At 39.0% G+C, this 21,033-nt stretch overlaps 1 protein-coding gene across 1 annotated transcript; it reads right to left on the bottom strand.

The window, feature by feature from the left end:
- Window positions 1-8,019: 8,019 nt before the first annotated feature.
- Window positions 8,020-14,653, bottom strand: LOC135704095 (uncharacterized). Its single transcript, XM_065225522.1, has 8 exons — window positions 14,602-14,653; window positions 9,945-10,156; window positions 9,726-9,874; window positions 9,559-9,658; window positions 8,994-9,332; window positions 8,821-8,935; window positions 8,432-8,562; window positions 8,020-8,365 (listed from the first exon to the last, which is right to left on the bottom strand). The coding sequence occupies exons 1-8, from the start codon at window positions 14,651-14,653 to the stop codon at window positions 8,027-8,029; spliced, it is 1,437 nt and encodes a 478-aa protein (XP_065081594.1). The 3' UTR covers window positions 8,020-8,026.
- Between the last annotated feature and the right edge of the window lie 6,380 nt (window positions 14,654-21,033).

Raw genomic sequence — 21,033 nt, forward strand, 5'->3', positions numbered from 1 at the left:
TTTATGACAAAATATTAACACCTGTTTGCAGACTCAAAATGCTGATGTCACCGTCTGAAATTATAAAACTAGAAAAAGGCTACATATAATCATAAATAAATTAATATAAAAGAATCTAACTACCGTCCAACATTTGCAACAAGCGCTGAGGAATTTTGAATCTTTGAGGAGTTCTTCCACCACGCTCGGTGACGCCATATTGATTTTTTTGCGTACCTGAAAATCACGTAAATCTCGTTTCACAGAAATATCGAAGTCCCAAACACACAAACTCAAATACACTAAATCTGTTTACGTGAATATACGGTTAATTTCACCAACATTTTCAGTGGACATGACGTGAAATGCAGATCAAAGTTACTAACGTCACGTAACATTTGAGATTTTATAAATACAGATCAGATACGTGAAGATTTTTTAGAGTGTATTGAGATCCTCATTAAAAAATCGACAGTGACCATCAACGATGCCATGGCCATCTGCAGATATACAGACTTTTGTACACGATAAAGGTGGACACTATCTTTTTTGAACCCTTGTAACTTTAATTATAATAATGATTTTTCTAATCTTATTAGATATAAAAATAGTTACAAACATTAACTAGTTATTGCATTCATTGTAGCTTCACGAAATACTTCATTTATACTTCATTTGATATTTTTTGGATACAATTAAAAAGGGTGAGCACTTTTTTCGTGTACAGAAGTCTTTATATATGACATTGTTGGTGTCCATGCAAGAGGGCGTATAAGCGATGATCGATTCTCTTCATCGATTTTCTCTTCGCATTGCTACAGCTAAGCGAAACAATTTTCTAGAATTTGTTCAATTCAGAGTTGTAACAGGTTGTATTGGCTATCAAAAGCAACAGCAAACGCATCGAGAAACATTAATTATAGCGATTTATTAACAAAAGAGAAAATTGACAAAGAGAATCGATCATCGCGTTTACGCCCCTATGCATGCTCACTGTCGAAATCACATTTTTGCTATGCCAATGAAAATCAACATAGGCTGTGAACCATTTGTCGAGTTAAATTTAACTCATGGTTAAAAGTGACATTTCGAAAGTTATTTTATATTTTCGAAAATCCCTGTGCTGTCGATCGACCGGTTTTCGAGAAGAACTCAGCCACAGCTTTAGGTAGAGCTGGAGTTAGGGCGTAACAGCCTTTGTAAACAATGACTTCTCTTGTTGATTTCTCGGAATTCAAGGCACGCCTACACAAACCAACATATCCATCGGGTAGGAGAAGTCTTCCTCTACTCGATGGTGATGTCGATTTGCCAGGGAGAGGCATGATTTCCGAGAAATCATCGAGAGAAGTCATTGTTTACTAAAGCTGTTACGCCCTAATTCCAGCTCTACCTAGAGTTGTCAAACTTTAACTTCTTGTCTGTCAGAATAATGTCAGAAGTAACCACGCTCGGATAGCAGGGTTAATCGATAACTTTCCAGTAGAAATACTCAGAGGGAGAGATGGGCGAAGGGAATATTTTGAGCCAAATGAACTGCCAAAATCTGAGCCAATCAGGGGGAACGACACTCATTCAGATTAATTCTATTTTACCATGCTTGCCTGTAAAAATAATGTAATTGAAGAGAGTTTTTTCAGTTTGTTGTCTTGACGAGAATAGAGTAAGGATAAAAAAAATATATGGGATTCCTAATGGGATTGCATTGGATGCGAGGGTGATTTAAATTGTCATGGGGATGCGTGCAACTGAAATAAAACAGTACGAAAGAAAAACATCGAAGTAGCCATTTTAGTCAATGCGCAGTGAAAAATAATGTTTGGATGGTGATAGCTGGACTACAAAAGCCCTCTACTAATAGAATGTATCGATTCCACGACGAAACTCTAAAAACCTTTAATTCTAAACACGCAAACGAAATTTGTGAAAGCCAGCAGAAGCGGCAGCAGCTGCAGGAATAGCAGAATCGCGGATTCGTGTAGCCGTTACCGAGGCTGGAAACCTCGGTCCGGTCACGATACTGCGATCTTCACAACCGATTTGCAATTCTCCACAGATTTATATTTCAAAATTCTACCCTGAATTTGAACTCACAAAAGTGACTTGGAGTGAAAGTCTAAAATCTCTTTCTAAAACTACCTTTAATATCATCTGAAATGACTTGTTATCCCTGACATTCATTCTAAAATCTACTCAAAATTCCAAAAAAGTTAAGTCTGGTCCAAGAATCTTAAAACTTTTCAAAGCCCCAAAATCTTTTTTTCTGAAAAATAGATGAAGTAATTTTTTCCCCGATTTGTCATTTAAATTCCCAGCTTTTTCCCGATTTCCCGGTTCACTGGTCATTCTGCTCATCCCACACCTGCCCAATAATATTCGATCGACTCTCCACAAATGAGAGAGCGAGATATATCGTCGGATTCGTGCAATACTGGCACCATTCAAAATCTGTGAATTTTCACATTCAACGTTTGGAAATTTGGGGTTCAGTTTCAAATTTATGATTCTTTTCATTTCCATTGGACTGAATCGAGTGTGTTTCATTAATTCTTTCAAATTCAGATTAAAAAATAAACAGTTTAACCACAGACAAACAGACATAACACTCACAAGTTGTTCATCGAACAAGCATTTAACGGTCAATTTAAAAGTATCTCAGTTGGTAATACTGCCACCTGTGGCGCGCATAGCCAATTCCCTTGTGTTTGACGTTTACACACTACCGCCATCTGTCCATCGTACTACCCACCACAGTGCACTCAACAGATGGCGGTAATGTTTTAGCGACGATGTTTTACAGATAGAAGTATTCAATGTGTTATGTCTGATTGTCTGTGGTTTAACGATTTTGACTGCTTCTTATTTCAGATGTTCTCATTTGTCATTTTTTTTGTCTCCTCTATGACGCGCTTGATGTATTTGCGCCCGCAACCAATTATAGACGAGTGGTCCGTCATCTATTTTAATTTAAGCTCCCCCGGGAATCCAATCGAGAAATCACTTCATCCTTGGCCTTCAGCATAGATATACGTGGTGGTTACCATCGTACTATTCATTCCCTAATTCATTTCCACCAGCTTCGCCAGAACAATCGCCACCTTGAACGACTCAACGCATATCAAATTTTGTTAACACCATTTTTATTATGGAGATCGTTTTTTTTTTTTTTTTTTTTTAACTCTTTATTTGTTCCAAATTCAAAATAAATTACATTTCATTTTTAACCTAGGTGCTCCAGTTACTACAGTAACTTACCAGCCTTAATTGTTATGATATATATCTAAGTGTTTTTACATTGTTCCTGTCTTGGCAATTCAGTATTTTAAACAGGTTTTTTAAACCTGCATGTCAGTATAACAATTGATAGCTTAAAACTAAATAACTAAAACTAAATCTTATCTAAGTATAAAGGGAATTAATCGTTGCAATTGAGGATTGTAACGATTTTTGCCGGAAATTATTAATTATTTTGTTGGACATTTGTGCTAAAGTCTCAACATTCGAAATTCTATGTACTTCGGTAGTACTGTACCAGGGAGGCAACTTCAAAATCATCTTCAGAATTTTGTTCTGAATCCTTTGAAGTGCTTTTTTCCTGGTAGTGCAACAACTAGACCATATTGGCACAGCGTAAAGCATGGCCGGTCTAAAAACTTGTTTAAATATTAGAAGTTTATTCGTCAGGCAAAGTTTGGATTTCCTGTTAATAAGAGGATACAAACATTTTATATATTTGTTACATTTGGCTTGAATGCTCTCAATGTGATCTTTAAAAGTTAATTTATGGTCAAGTATTAATCCAAGATATTTCACTTGGTTTGACCAGGAAATTGGAACTCCGTTCATAGTGACTATGTGACTACTACTAGGTTTCAAAAAGGAAGCCCTGGGCTTATGTGGAAATATTATAAGTTGAGTTTTGGAAGCGTTGGGAGAAATCTTCCATTTTTGTAAATAAGAAGAGAAAATATCTAAACTTTTCTGAAGTCTGCTGCAAATAACACGAAGACTTCTTCCTTTAGCGGAAATGCCTGTGTCATCAGCGAACAAAGATTTGTGGCAACCCTGAGGCAAATCAGGGAGGTCCGAAGTGAAAATGTTATACAATATAGGCCCAAGAATGCTACCCTGAGGAACTCCTGCCCTAACAGGTAGTCGATTAGATTTTGAATTTTGATAATTTACTTGAAGAGTTCTGTCAGTTAAATAATTTTGAACTAATTTCATAATATAAAGTGGAAAATTAAACTTTTTCAATTTAGCAATCAAACCTTCATGCCAAACACTGTCGAATGCTTTTTCTATGTCTAGAAGAGCAACTCCAGTTGAGTGGCCTTCAGATTTGTTTGAACGAATTAAATTGGTAACTCTCAAGAGTTGATGAGTAGTTGAATGCCCATGGCGAAATCCAAACTGCTCATCTGCAAAAATTGAGTTCGTATTGATGTGAAGCATCATTCTATTTAAAATTATCTTTTCAAAAAGTTTACTTATTGAAGAAAGCAAACTTATTGGACGGTAGCTAGAAGCTTCAGCTGGATTTTTATCCGGCTTCAAAATTGGAACAACTTTTGCATTTTTCCATTTATCAGGAAAGTATGCCAAATGGAAACATCTGTTAAATAATTTTACCAAGAAAGACAAGGTACTCTCTGGGAGTTTTTTGATGAGGATATAGAAAATTCCATCATCACCTGGAGCTTTCATATTTTGAAAATTTTTAGTTATAGACCTTACTTCGTCCAAATCAGTCCCCCAGGAATCATCAAAAATATTTTCCCGAGAGAAAATATTCAGAAAATCCCGAGCAACCTGATTCTCAATAGGACTAGTAAGACCCAAACTGAAATTATGGGAACTCTCGAATTGCTTAGCAAGTTTCTGAGCTTTTTCCAAATTTGTGATCAAAATTTTACCACCTTCTTTAAGCGCTGGAATAGGCTTTTGAGGTTTTTTCAAAATTTTTGTGAGTTTCCAAAAGGGTTTGGAACTCGGGTCTAATTTAGAAATATTATTTTCAAAAGTTTTGTTCCTCAGGGCAGAGAATCGCTTTTTAATTTGTTTTTGCAAATCCCGCCAGATAACTTTCATGGCAGGATCGCGTGTTCTTTGATATTGTCTCCTACGGACATTTTTAAGACGGATCAAGAGCTGAAGATCATCGTCTATTATAATTGAATCGAATTTAACCTCGCATTTTGGTACTGAGGCAGCTCTTGCTTCAACTATAGAAGTAGTCAGAGATTCAAGAGCATAATTAATTTCATCTTTGGTTTGCAAAGGAATGTTTGGATCGAAGTTATATTCCATAAATGTTCGATACTGCTCCCAATCAGCTCTATGGTAATTGAAAGTAGAGCTGTTGGGATTAAAAATTATTTCTTGGGATATTTCAAAAGTTACTGGAAGGTGATCAGAACCGAAGTCAGCATGGGTAACCAATTGGCTACAAAGTTGACATGAATCAGTTAAGACCAAATCAATAGTGGAGGGATTTCTTGCAGAAGAAAAGCATGTTGGGCTGTTTGGATATTGAATAGTGTAATAACCTGCAGAACAATCATCAAACAGAATATTACCATTGGAATTGCTTTGAGCATTATTCCATGAGCGGTGTTTTGCATTAAAATCACCAATAATGAAGAATTTAGACCTATGACGGGTAAGTTTCTGGAGGTCACCCTTGAGAAAATTCTTTTGCTGGCCTACGCATTGGAATGGCAAATAGGCAGCTATAAACGTAAGTTGTCCAAATTTTGTTTCAACAGAAACCCCCAAAGTTTCAAAAACTTTGGTTTCAAATGAAGAAAGAATTTTATGTTTGATTCGTCTATGAATAATGATGGCAACGCCACCACAGGGTCCATCAAGACGATCATTTCTATAAATCAAGTAGTTTGCGTCCTTCTTAACCTTATGGGCAGGTTTAAGGAACGTTTCAGTTATAACGGCAATATGCACGTTATGAACTCTTAAAAAGTTAAATAGCTCGTCTTCATTATCTTTAAGAGATCGAGCATTCCAATTTACAATATTTAATGCTTTAAAATCCATTACTGAATTTTAAAGTCATGACAATATTATTTGCAAATTTTACTCCAGTTTGAATAGCATCAAACATGGAGTTAGATTTAAGCATATCAGAAATCATGTCAATTAATGAATTCTGTAAAAATTCCATTTTGGGGGCAGTAATGCTTCCTAAGTCAAAATTGTCAAAATTTCCATTAGAACGTTGGTTAGTATTTTGATTTCTACCCGCTGCAATAGCAGCATAGGTAGCTCCATTAACTCGCTGAACATTGTTAGCAGCGAGGGGAGTAGGTACAGATGAAACATTTGAAGCAGGGGAGATATTTGTACCTACGGGTACGAATGTAGAATTTGTTCCTCGCTGACCGTTGTTAACAGCAGAGGAATTTGTACCTGGTCGGAAACGTGGAGCGTTTCCTACCTGACGGTTAGAACGAGATTGTAGGATCGCTTTGCGAGTCTTACATTCCCAAAAATTGGATTTGTGGTTTTCACCACAATTTGAACATTTAAATTTCTTAGGATCTTCCTTCACAGGACAGTCGTCCTTTGCGTGAGAGGAATCACCACAATTCATGCATTTAGCTGGCATGTAGCAATTTTTAGTTCCGTGACCCCATCCCTGGCACTTACGGCACTGGGTGAGGTTTTGGAAATTTCCTCCAGTCTTCCTGAAGTGTTCCCACTTCACTCGGACATGGAGCATAAGGCTAGCTTTTTCTAAGGCCTTAAGGTTGTTTAGTTCACTAGACTTGAAGTGAACTAAATAAAAATCATTAGAAATCCCGTTGCGCGAATCGCCAGGACGGGATTTCATTTTCATTTTGATTACTTGGAGTGGCACAACTCCAAGTAATTTTGCCAGTTCATCTTTGATCTGATCCAGGGATTCACCACTGGGCAGTCCTTTCATGACAACCTTGAACACACGTTCAGTTTTGGTGTCGTAAGTAAAAAATTTGTGCTTCTTCTCAGTAAGATACTTGAGAAGACATTTAAATCCGTCCAAGGTTTCAGCCAATACACGGCATTCACCCCGACGTCCAATTTGTAGTGAAAACTTAACTTTCACGAAATTCAAAAGTTCCATGCGAAGAGCATGGAAATCGGTAGTGGTTATCACAATAGGGGGAATCTTTTCCTTCTTGGCATTAAGCCGGGAAAGTTTACTAGAATTTTTCTTGGATGATGGATCATTCTCATCATCCGTGAGCAAATCAAATTGATTACTCAAATTAATTTCATCAGAAGGGGGGTCAAGAGTTTGCCCCTTTCTTTTGCGTTTAGGCGCCATGGCGGCAGTAAATTTTTATCCAAATCGACTTCCAAGCAGATTACTATAAGAATCTGAAGGATCGAAGAGGAATTTTCCAAATCGATATCCAAGAAGGATTACCTCGGGTAGGGTCCAAACAAGGATCGAAGAGGAATAAGAGTTGAACAAGGTAGAAAATTTTTACAGGTTGAGCACTGAAAAGTGCTGTTAAAATTTGTTGTAGCTTTAGGTAGTAGTAACACTTCCTTCAGCAAAAAGCAAATAGATCCGCACGGCAAGAGAGCACGATGCGGACTGATGGAGATCGTTGAAAACTGACAGTGCTTCGCGATCGACCTGAAAACTGCACGGCTTGCTTGATGATTTGTGTGCATGGAGAAGCACGCTAACCTCAAAGTACCCATTAATGAGTAAGAAAGTACACATTTCGAAGAAAAGTGGCTTAACTCATGAAATGAGTAAAACGAACTATACTCTTTAATGAGTATTTGACGAGTACTTCATAAAATGGGTATTTTTTACTCGTCATGTTTTTCGGTAGTGGATAAAAAGTACCCATTTTTTGAGACAAAAATCTCTATAGGGCTCGTTACCATCAATAATAAATACGCCAAAGTTCAACTTAAAATAATCAAACAAAGCTTATCTTAAAATCATCAAACATATCAATTTATTTATTAGGATGATAAAACATTGTTTATTTAGTTAATAATAAAAATCAAATCAACAAAATAAAATTCAGTTTGCATTGTCAGCTTTAAAAGATTCCAGAAACATAGCAGTCAATCGGTTAACCGATTGTCTTGTGCTATGTTTCATAGTTTTGAAGCTAACAATGTCAACGAAATCTTTAATTTTTTGTAATTGTGGTGAAACCGACACATTGAATACTGAAAAGCATTTAAAAAAAACATCAAGCACTTGTGCTGAGCTGTCTCCGCAGTGTATGAGTTCTCCCAGAATGTAAATGAAATACTCATCGCCTTGAAAGATGATGTGTGGTGCTACAGATGCACCTTGCTCAACATTACAAGCAACGTATCTTGCAAGTTGCTCAGCCAGGGAAGATTCTGTATCCTAGAAGGGCAAAAATAGTTTAAAAAATAGATTGATTTTTTTTTTAAAGAAATGCATTGAAATTACCAGTACAAAACAGACCAAATCTGAAGCAATCTTGTGTTCGATCGTTAGATCCTTATCATGCTCTCTTTCTTGTTGTTTAAAACCTCGTCGGCTCAGAGCTTGCATAATCCGAAGGCATCCTCGAAGATTATCTAATGCAGAGGTGCAAATAAAAAGATATTTAAAACATTGCAATCATATTTTGCATAAGACCTACACTACCGATGCTCGCATAATTGTCCCATCTTTGCTTGATTTCCTATTCATATGGGACAGTTATGCTTTTATGGGCAGCGTAGGTGAGACATCTACAAGGCATGTGTGCTAATTTCTGTAAAATTGTAGATTTTGTCAACAACATCGTAGTCTGTCGGTGGATCCATAATTGTCAAAAAACAATATGTGCTTACCATCCTGAATTCCTGAAAATATGCCTTGTTCAACCATTAACCCTCTCGAAAAAATCTTAGCCAGGATGCTATTTTTGTCGTAGTTGGGTGTGATGCGCTCGTAAGTTTTTTGAATCTGTTAAATACTAAAATAGAATAAAATTGTCAAATAACAATCATAATATAAAACTTGCCAATACTCCGTGAAATGACCTGAAGTGTGGAAATGTTTGTAGGATGCTTGAAAACGACCTTCTATTTTGCAACATCATAACGTATAGGGAGTGTGTTTCTTCCATGCCTCTCATGATAGCTTTAAAATTGGCGGATACCCCATCCTTGTTTGCACATTCTTCAGCAAGCTCTATTATTACGGTTGAAACGGTTGTAACCTTCTCAGCTTTTTTCTTATGTGTAAATTTCCTGTCTGTCGATCTCAAATGTTTTGAAGCAGCATTGCGTAGATGTGAATGGATCAAACCTGAATGCTCGTGATTCGGTCCTTTGCCAGCATTCCTCCAGAAAAAGTACGACTGAAAGGGGAAAAGGGTTCAAAAAATTTCAACAACCTATCCATACTTATTTTTTATGGAGTACCTATAAAGAGAGATACGACACATCAAATGTGGAGAATAGATTATCTGTCATTATAATAATAACATAATAATCGAGTACAAAACCTGGCAAATGGGTGAGGTGTCGTCACTTTCGTTACAGGCACTCATATATGTTTTAGGAAAACCTATCGGAAGTACTTACATACTCTGGTGAACTTTCTGTCAACTTCGTGGATGTCAGTACAGGAAACGTTTCAATATTTTTTTTGGCCAACGATTTCTTCTCTTTGGTTGCAGGATAACTAAAATATGAAAAAATCATTCATGCTTTAAGTTGATGGGATTTCAAAGTCGTTAAAAATAACTAACATTTTCTCATTTAGTAGTTTCGACACCATGCTGTCGCAAAGGATGCGTACCATGAAGAGCAGTTCTTTATGGATGGGTACAATTCCGGCATCCAGCTTGGAATACAGAATGCTTCTAAATTTGGCATTTCGATCCAGGGATTGTCGTATCTAAAACGATGTTTATAAATAAATTCCATTAAATTTTCACCCGAAATGCATACGGATAATAAATACTTACGGTTGTAGGTTCTGATTCAAATCCTGGTGCTCCACGAGATGGTCCGGCTTGGGGTGAACATGTTTCAATAACTTCAACCGGGTCTGCTTGCGCTTGTTTGAGTTTGTGCACTATGCTCAGGATCAATAGCAGAGGTCCTTTCTCAACGATTCCAATGTCCTTAAGATCGCTTTCAGTGAGGTATTTCAAAGAATCGTTGGTAAATTTGTGATCTACAAAGTAAATGAAAATGTTAATGAGCTTTATATTGCGGGTTCATTATTAAAAAAAAATAGCAAACATAAAACATGATCATACACAACAATTTTACCTGGTTAGGTTGATCAATATAACTGCTCCCACCCCCACCATTGTAGCGCATTTTACTACACATAGCATTTACTTAGCTGGCTCAAAAGTTACAACTTGTGGAAGACCTCCCACCTCAAAAGCTACGTCATGTATGTTTGTTCCATTAAAGCACCAGACTTGCAGCCTGGCACAGCTTTTCAAATAGTCTAAAGTACGTTAGCTAATTCCCTTTGTTGATTTTCTCTTTCATTCATAAATTATAAAAAAAAACTATAAAAACGTTTCTTAGGGCATTTTGAAATGCACCAATTTGACAGTACCCTAACTGTGGACCTAAGATTGAGCCATTCGCTAAAGATCTCATATTTATCAATTTTATCTTGATGAACGCGTCATCGGGACGGTACTAATGGATATGGTTGATGATGAAAATTTGACCTATTACTGAATTCATGCATGGGACATTTCCTTTAAGTATCCGGTAACTGAAAATGGTTGATGTTAGCGGACTTTCAGTTAAAAGTATTGCGATGAACGTCAGAACATCTAGTGTATAACTCTTTTTTGCGAATGTGTCAAACCGTTACATACGAGCTTATAAAAAAAAACTCTAGACGGCTCAAAATACATGTTTCTGTTTTAACAGATTTTTGCGATTGAAAATTAAATATTTTTATGAATTTGTCTGCCCGTTACATACGACTTCATTGAAAAGTACTCTAGACAGCTTTGTCACTGCACGGGATAACACACGAGTGAACCAGCATCGCCAGCATCATGATCTCCCTCCATATAAATTTTGTAAACAAGGTCAATGTCAAAATACCATACAAAATCAAATCAACAAAGCCAGCGTACATTGACCTCTTATAGAAGTATGTGCAAAAAATTGCATGCATAATAAACAAAAACCCACCGGCTGAATTAATGCAGCGGATCTCGGTTATGTAAGTATTTCTTGCTCACAATTTATTTTGATAGTATTTACTATAGTTCTAATATCATCTAGATGAATGTCTGCTGCTAGCAATAATCGAACCGATCTTGGGATCAGCCAATGTTAAAACCGCAGGCAATTCGTATTACGCGAGTACACGCTCGTGTTATTTTCACTTCAATTCCTTCGAGCATGTTTCGTGCAGCTGAATCCGACAGAGGCAATACCAGATATTTTTGGATTTCCGAAATGAATAAAAGCAGCTAGTAATGTTAAGTGAACTTCAGGTAGGTGAAGATAAAATATTAACTACCCGGATGCAGAATTAGTCTTTCCCATATGGTTTTAGGTCTATGAGGTAGTACCACGTAACAAGTGAATCTTTGTGAAGTTCCTATTTACGTAATACCGTGCGACAATTGGAGACTGCCAGCTGTACGATCGAAAATAATTGGAGTTGCTATTGGGAACCTACAAAAAAATCTCCGGATGCTGTTCATGGTTCACTGATACGGATAAGGAACGATCTTACATGGCGTAGTATTTTGGAGGTGGACAATATCCTATAGCTTATGTCAATGATTGTCAAAAACTTAGTATGTATCTAATTTACTTCCCTTATTTAGAGTGTGGGAGATTGTTTTTAACAATTATTTAAATTTAACCACGAACATTTTAGGTCTTGGTTGTACGTACACTTCTTGCAATTACATCATGTTGAATGAAATAAATCACGTTTACATATTTATATATATACATACATATATTTAATTTCTTTTCTTCTATTTGCATGCCTTCTGTTTTGGGCTGGGTTTTCTGCATTGCTAGCTATTATTTACAGGGTCTGTTTCGTATGCATTCTTAAACTACTCAATCATTATACTTCAAGCTTATGTACTGATAATCCTCATTCGAACTATGCAAACGCCACAAACTGTAAGACTTCTTAGTAAAAATGTTGTTAACTGAAGTTCGAATGCTTTGGTTAGTTATTTCTATTTTGTAACTAAGCAAAGAGTTACACAGCTTAAGTACTTTCAAAACTTTTATAATACATATGTAATTATTGTTTTTTCTTATAATAGCGTTTAGTATGCCATAGTTTTGCCCATTACATGTTTCGTATTTTACAACAATCCCAGCTCGAATAGTAACACCGTTTATGGACATACAGTTGATGCTCTCGACATTGTTGGGCAGATCAAATAGGAGAAGTGCACATTCGAGCGATGCTTTCTGAGTTACTGAAGCTGATTTAACCGATAATTGATCGACGCAATAGTTATGATTGGTAATAGATGTAGTTTGCTTCAAGTTAATCCTTTTAGCAAGACTGAAGGTCAAGTTCCGGAAATTACAGCATGTCTTAGTTAGAGATTTTAATTCCTTATACTTTCCTTCAAATTGTAAGCACGACATGTTTACAATAGGGCCGCTTCGTCTGATAAGTGCAGGGTAGTGACTCAAATGGTGGATTTTGTTTATAGGGTTTACAGCTGGAAAACACAACTTGAAGCTTTGATAAAACTGTTTGATGGTTATTTCTAAATCATTTATCATGTCATTAGTTAGAGTATTGGAGAATGCGTAAAAAGTGATTTTCAGCAAGTATGAAACTATTTCAACAAAATCGTTATCAATAATATCTGAAAAAATGAAATTGAACGCTCGCAGGAGTAACCAACATTGTGATGCAGACTGACTTAATGAATTTCCTTTTGTTTTGAGCGTTTTAGAAGTAAAATTTCCACTTGGCTTATCTTTCGCTTCTGCAACCCCATAATCAAAATTTTGAATTCGATTATTCAAATCATTATCGGATATAAGTTTCTTAATATTTACAAAACAATTCAAAGTCTTCTTAAGAACCATGCTAACTACTCCCTCTAGTATATCGTGCATTGGATCAAAGGTTAGATTTTCCGTGAAATGAAAGTATTTCAAGCAATGCAAGACAGGAGCTTTAATGATGCCACACCTAGCTGGAGTTGTTGTGCCATTTTTTAATGCTAACAGGTCGTTATTCACACTTTCCTGAGTGCGCAAAGGAAAATGTACACCGAAATGTCCAGCATGCATAAAACTCCTTGTTATATAACAAGCTCTGCAAAATACTGAAGACTGAGGTGGCATCAATTCAAACAATTCGTGGAATGCGGCCGTATCCCCAAGCACATGCACCAAAGTGGCTCGAAGAGTGACATTTTCATTTCCAACATTCTTAATTATAACTCCGGTTTCAGACTGCAGTGCCATCAAATCCTGCAACAATGGTTGAAGGATTTTTTCGTATCCGTACTTTTTCACACACTTTGAAGGAACCATCAATGCAACGTAAACTCTGTCAAGTCCTGAATTAATTTTTGAGTCAAAGTTTTGAATTTTAAACGTTATAATGGTAAGCTTATGCTTCCCTCTGCGTGAGCCCAAGGGATTGCAGTACTCCACATCGTCAATGTGAATCGACAAGCGAAGTCCGTAGGGATGGATTCTACAAAATTCCGTTGTTGTGAAAAGGGTCCCATCCTTGAAACCACGTATGCTTCCATCACATCGTTCTTCCTGCAGTATCATCTCTCTTGCTTCAGCATTACTGAAGATCAAAGCCAAGGTGTCCTTGACCGGTATGTAGTGCATCAGATCCTTGACGGTTGATACCTTGGTCACTGAGTGTAACTTCTGTCGTCGATCCTTCCCTGCGCGGTATCGTATTCTTTTATTAATTTTTTGTACTCCTAATTCGATTTCCATTGGCTTAGGAACGCTTTGTGCAATTTTACCAGACAGGTAGGAAAGATTGATATCTGGACTTATAACATCTTCAAAAATATTGTTTACTTCCAAATCGTTAATGAGTGTTTTACCACCCTTATCACTCTGCATATCGTTAGAGACAAGAAAATCTGCAACAACTCCCACTGAAAACTGTTGATAGTTCGACAACATTTCATAGCAAAAATCCATGAAATATTTGATCTTGGTTTCGGTCAAGGCTAAATCGCAACGCAATTTAGCGACAGCTGCCGATGCAAGTTCCCTAAGCTCTGCTTTTGTCGGCTTGCTGCCGTAATAGAAGGGATTTGTTATGAGAAACTCTTCCATCATATCCTCCTCCTGCACTTGCTCTACTTCCATCGGCTCAAAATCCGGCGAATGGTCCTTATCTTGTTCAGCTTTCTGGGGGTGACACAACAGGATGTGGGCCCTCAAAGCTTTAAATGATAGCTGTATCGAGCCACACGAGCACCGTAATGGAACATGATTCTTTTTGCTCGTGTATAATTTATGATTTTTTACATGGTTTTTTAGCTCATCCAGATAACCTGAAACAAACACAGTGCATCCGGAAACAGGACAAGATAATCCTGTTAAATATCGGATGAATTGCAGAAAAAAAAAATAAAAAAAATAAATGAAAACTATTCTTACCTTCCAATTTCTCGTATTCCTCCGGATTCAGCTGTTCTTTTAGGGATTCCATACCGGCAGAGTATCTCGGACTTAAAAATTACAATTCCAATCGTCAGATTCTACCGATTTGCAGTTCCGCGGTGCGCTGTCTTCTGCGTTTTTTTTTTAAATGGCGTCACTTTCACACTGAATCAGTAATGCATATTTTTTACTCATTTTTATTCCAGAACATGTTTTTAAAAAAGGGGAAAAAGTACCCATTTTTCAATATTACGAAAATACTCATTTTTTGACATTTTAGAACCAGCTCTAAAAATGAGTACAAGATACTCATTTAATGGGTACTTTCAAGTTAGCGTGAGGGATAAGTTGGGAATAGAAAGAATAGATAGGATGGATTGAAATTTTGTGCACGTTGAAAATTTTAGGAGTGATTTGGGTAAAAATGGGATAATCCTGAATTGTCGTCCCCCCTGATCAGAACCCTAGTCTTAATCACTTCAAACTAGGGAACAACGAATAGAAGATTAAGAATCACATAGATTAAGATTAACTAACTCATTTTTTCCTTGATTCAAGATCATCCTCGGTGGACAAAGCCGAGTCTTTTCACTATCAACAAGTCATAAAAAAAAAGCTTAGGAAGGAAATGGCTAAACAAGAACAGCAGATCGCTCAGCTATCGAAACGAATCGCATTGACAACTCCGACAAACTCCGATTTCATGCGTCAACCGCCATTAAAACGGCGCCGCGATGAAGGCTCGCTCACTAGCAAACCTTGTTGGTGGTTCTAAAGCAGTAACAGGCGACAATGCCTTTACCGAGGTCCTTACTGTCCCTGAACCCACCGAGCTGTTTTGGCTGTACCTTTCTCGTATTCATCCTAGCGTGAAATCTGAATCAATCGAGAAGCTGGTCAAAGGTTGTGTACAGTGTGAAGATCCGATTAAGGTTGTGCCGCTAGTCAAAAAAGGATCCGACATCAGCCGTATGAGCTTCATCTCGTACAAAGTCGGAATGGATCCCAAACTACGCGAAGCTGCTCTTAGATCGGATACATGGCCGAAAGGAATTTTGTTCCGTGAATTTGAAGACGGTTCAAAAAACATGTGGTTGCCTCGTTTGAACACGCCTACCATCACGATCTCTCCTATTCCGGGACCTTCCGAGTTCTCAACTCCCATTTCCGGACTAGACCCAGTCTGCTGATTCAGAATTGGATTTTGCGTTGTGAATTGGAGCGCTGTAGACCAGAACGCACTGCCTGTCGCATTATGGGAGACCTCGAACCACTCGATCCAGTCGCGCTAGCTGTTTCCCGCCATCAAAGCCGTTCTATTTCCTGCCATCAGAGTCGTTCTGGCCCTGCGGTCGAGTTCGGTGGTGAGGTCTCCCAAGCAGCGTCGTCAGGCAAGTATGCATACATTAGTTACAGTCATTTGCCTGATCAGTTTCCGTGTTCCAGTGCAACGCTTCATGATGTTTACACGATTTCCAAGAATAATGCTGCTACCTTTTTTGCTTCTGGCCCTGATTTCTCTGCCTCAGTCGCGCTTATTCCAGCCAGCGCTCTGCATAGTCGTCTCGGCCCTGAGTGTAGATGTAGGTCGGGGGTCTTCCAACCAGCTATTACTGGCAAGTATATTGACGATTCAGCTTCTCCTTTGCCTGATACCGCTTCAACTTCTAGCTGTGTTACCGGTTCTGCGATCTCTACACTAGCCACATCATGTCCATGCATCCGTCCTGCCAACTACCAGCAGGTTTATGCCGCCACCTGCTCTTTCTCGGATCCGGGACACCCTAAAACAGGCACTGAGGAAGCTTCCGAACCTCCCGACCCAGTCGCGCTTGCTGCAGACATCCGCCATCGTCATCGTCCCGGTCCTGTGGTCGAAGATGGTATCGGGGGCTTCCGGCCTGCAACATCAGGCGAGTATGTTAGCGATTCCGAGCTTTCGGTACCTGATGTCCTTTCGATTTCTAGTTCCCGTGATTGCTCCTCGAATGGTCTCCGGATCTATTACCAAAACGTGCGTGGGCTGAGGACTAAAATCGACTTGTTTTTCCTGGCTGTTGTGGAGGCCGAATATGATTTGATTGTGCTGACGGAAACGTGGCTGGACGACCGAATTTACTCATCGCAACTTTTCGGGTCACTCTATTCCGTCTTCAGAACTGACCGGTCTGCCCTAAATAGTCAAAAATCGCGCGGTGGCGGAGTCCTGATTGCAGTATCTACTAGACTAGCCAGCAACGTAAGTACGTCACCCATTTCCAGTCAACTGGAACAGCTGTGGATTGTCGTAGAACTTCCACAAAGCAAGCTTAGTGTAGGCGCAATCTACCTGCCTCCCGACCGCAAAAACGACTGCACTATCATCCGTGAGCATGTGGAATCGTTAGGGTCAATTTCGTCACAATTAAGTCCCTGCTCTCCCGCTTTCGTATTTGGTGACTACAATCAAGCTGGTCTGCAGTGGCGCTTTACAGACAGTGGCACACCATTAATTGATCCACTGCTTTCGCATATGCCGGTTGCTTGCTGTGCTCTTTTGGACGGTTTTAACTTTTACGGGTTCACACAAGTGAATACTTTTCCGAACCGAAATGGACGTTTGCTAGATCTTGTCCTGGCAAATGATTCCGCACTACCGGACACTTCTGTTTCCTTGCCGGTCGAGCCACTGATTGATCTAGATGCCGATCATCCCGCTCTCGTCGTGTCATTTAGTTTACCTGCGCCGATTCTTTTTACGCCGTCATCTGAGTGCTACTCTTTGGACTTTCGCCGGGCCGATTATGTTGCATTGAACAATGCGCTTGCGGAAATTGATTGGCAATTTATCGTGAATGATGCAGTGGATTTTTTTAGTGCTGCACTGGAAGATGCTATTTTCCGCATTGTTCCAGCTCGACGACCTCCGCTAAAGCCTGCATGGTCTAACCCATGCCTACGCGTGCTAAAACGTCAACGCTCTGCCGCCCTCCGAAAGTATTGTAACTCTCGCTCGCCGTACTACAAACGACTGTTCAATTTTGCGAGTCGTAGTTATCGAAATTACAATCGTTTTCTCTATAATCGACACGTGAGACGCACGGAAGCGAACCTTTGCACGAATCTGAAAAGTTTTTGGTCGTTTGTCAACTCAAAACGGAAGGAATCCGGGTTGCCTTGTTCCATGTTTCTCGGGAATGACTCGGCTAATAGTGAAAGAGAAAAATGCGACTTGTTTGCTCGTCATTTCAAGCAAGTGTTCAACGATTTCTCCGCTTCGCCAACACAAGTGCTGGATGCTGCTGTTGGGATGCCACGTGATGTGTTTAGTTTCGTTATTCCGCGCATTTCAGAAGACATGGTGATAGCCGCAACACGCAAACTGAAGCTCTCGTTCGCCTCCGGACCTGACGGCATTCCGTCATCAGTTCTAAAACGTTGTGTAGCCAATCTCTACCTTCCACTTGCGAGGCTATTCAATCTCTCGGCACAGCAATGTGAGTTCCCCTACCGCTGGAAACTTTCTTATCTGTTCCCAGTGCACAAAAAAGGAGATAAACGGAATGTCATAAATTATCGTGGAATCACCTCCCTGTGTGCCTGCTCAAAACTGTTCGAGATTATCATAAATGGTGCTCTGTTCGCACGCTGCAAAAATTATATCGATACAGAACAACACGGTTTCTACCCGAAGCGCTCCGTGTCCACGAACCTGGTGCAGTTCACTTCTAACTGTCTGCGATGCATGGATTCAGGATGGCAAGACGATACTGCGTATATGGATCTAAAAGCTGCATTTGACACGGTGGACCATAATATCTTGCTGGCCAAGCTGGAGACACTTGGCATCTCGTCAACTGCTGTGGATTGGTTCAGATCTTACTTGGTGAATCGCTATGTACATGTCAAGATTGGCGCGTCTGAATCGGATGTTTTCTCAAACAACTCGGGAGTCCCGCAAGGCAGGACCGCTACTATTTTCGATTTTTTTAAACGATGTCGCCTTGCTGATACCATCAGGATGTCGCGTTTTCTATGCAGACGATACGAAAATCTACAAAATTATTAAAAGCCTCTCGGACTGCTGGGATCTCCAGAATATGTTAGGTATTTTTGCTGACTGGTGCTCAAGAAATTTGATGAGTCTAAGCATAGAAAAATGTAACATTATTTCCTATCACCGAAAAATCGAACCAATCATGTTTGACTATGTTCTCTACGGACGCTGTCTTGCTCGTGTAGAGCACATAAAGGATCTCGGCGTTACCTTGGACTGCAGACTCACTTTCAGAATCCACTACAATGACATCCCCCCCTATTCTGCGAGTCACGTGACTCTCTGTCACCGGTGAGGTGACAATAGTCACCTCGTGTGAGGTGACTCTCCATTTGATTTACATGGAGAGTCACCTCACACGAGGTGACAATTGTCACCTCACCGGTGACAGAGAGTCACGTGACTCGCAGAATAAGGGGGATCATCTCCAGAGCTAATCGACAATTGGGCTTTATTTTCAAAATTGCCGACGAGTTTCGTGACCCGCTATGTCTCAGGTCACTTTACTGCTCGCTTGTGCGATCCTTATTGGAGTCAATTTCAGTTGTTTGGTGCCCTTTCCATGCTAGCTGGATCACTTGAATTGAATCCGTTCAACGCAAGTTTGTGAGTTATGCTCTTCGTTTCCTCAACTGGCGTGACCTCGGGCGTGACCCAACGAACTTGCCACCGTACGAGGAGCGTTGCCGTCTCCTGGGAATCGAGCCATTAGAGGTGAGACGGACGATCGCTCAAGCTATGTTCGCTGGAAAGCTGCTTACGGGCGAGGGGGGCGACACATCTTAATCTCAAGTTTAGATGCTCAACAAATCTCACACTAGCTAATCAACCTTCGAAAAATCTTCTTTCATTTGTCGCATCTACTTGCATCGTGCATCATCTTTTTGCAGGAAATCTTCAGAATCGTTATCAATCTTCTTTATATCTACTAAGCGTGCGCGCAGCTAGCCACAGCAAAACACAATCTTTTCTGCATCGTAGATAGAGTCGTCCCCCTCGCTTACGGGTGACATTGACTGCCCAACACTACTGTCACAGCTAAATATGTATGCCCCTGAGAGGTCTCTTCGTCAACGCGACTTTCTGTTTTTGGAACCACGGAGCCGGAATTATACACAACACGAGCCAATTCGAGCAATCAGCCGGCAATTCAACAACTTTTTTTATATGTTCGACTTCAATGTATCAGCTGACGTGTTTCGTCATCGGCTACTTGGCCTTTTCCGTACCGTTGACCGTAACTATTTAGTTTAAGTTTTATTCATTTAGACAGTAATTGTCAGTTGAATTTTTCAATAAACAATAAACAATAAAAAGTAACTAGGACTAGATGTGTTCCTTGGATTACTGAAAAATCCTGTTCCCCTAGTTTGAAGTAGTCAGGACTAGGAATCGGTGGTAGACGAGCGTTTACCTTATCACCATAGTAATGTACTCGTGCAATTTTTGTGCATCTAAAACTGCCCATAAAGACGATAATGAATAAAAACTGAAAATTTTCATGCATTTCCAAATCGTTTCCTACCATTCCCATACATTCGAAAGTGAATGGCCCTCTGGATGTGGATGATGTCAAAAACAACAAAACATGATTAATTCATATGTAACCACACATACTATTCATTTGACTCATAAATTTCAGGTGTACTTTTGAGTGGACACATGAAAATCATGTGGAATTTTACATGGAAATTCGCCAATAAAAATGTGTCGAATTATATCAGTGAAGTGGAAAGTTCCATACGAATTGCTCACAAGTAAATGAAAACTACTATGACCCTCTTTACCTACTTTTGGGTTCCTGCATTATAGTTCCGAGATGAGTGAAAAGAACTCACTTTTGGGTACTTTTTTCTTACCGTGTAGGAGTAAAAAGCCGTCAACGCCAATGACCTGGGTGCAACAGTTTCGATGTAATATTCAACAACTTGTAGTAGTAGTAAAATTATGTTTATTTCTGTTGATTATGGTAGTACATTGATTTATCATATTAATTGATTAGCCTACCTGGCTCTTCATCTTTGTTTAATTTGATATTCTAATTTAATATTTGCGTTTTTCAACTAGTTTACAGAATACCCCTTTGCATAGCAAAAAAAATAAAATATCGATCAATGTTATTCAAGCTGATGTACGAAATAATGATCTAATAGCAAAAAGCAGCTACAATATTACATCAATGGATGTAAAATGTGCTTCTACAATATTACATCAATGGATCTAAAATGTGCAGCTACAATATATGTAAATGTGCAGCTACAAAATGTAAATGTTCGCAAAATCGATGTACATCGTACAACGTTATATTGCACAACCGATAGATTGACCTGGTTGCAGCAGTTTGGATGTAATATTCAACAACTTTTTTTTTCTGTGTGGTGATGTGTTTTATT

The sequence above is a fragment of the Ochlerotatus camptorhynchus genome, unplaced genomic scaffold (assembly GCF_037179485.1).
Source record: "Ochlerotatus camptorhynchus isolate MF236.1 unplaced genomic scaffold, CSIRO-AGI_Acam_v1.1 ptg000230l, whole genome shotgun sequence".
NCBI lineage: Eukaryota > Metazoa > Arthropoda > Insecta > Diptera > Culicidae > Ochlerotatus > Ochlerotatus camptorhynchus.

Bases quoted from the DNA above. Each gene is read 5' to 3' on its own strand.
- LOC135704095 (XM_065225522.1), bottom strand. From the start codon at position 14,653: ATGGAATCCCTAAAAGAACAGCTGAATCCGGAGGAATACGAGAAATTG. The intron at 9,333-9,558 runs GTAAGTACTTCC...TTCCCCTTTCAG, and splicing joins CAGAAAGTTCACCAGAGTAT to TCGTACTTTTTCTGGAGGAA. The intron at 8,563-8,820 runs GTAAGCACATAT...CCTCTGCATTAG, and splicing joins ATTTTCAGGAATTCAGGATG to ATAATCTTCGAGGATGCCTT.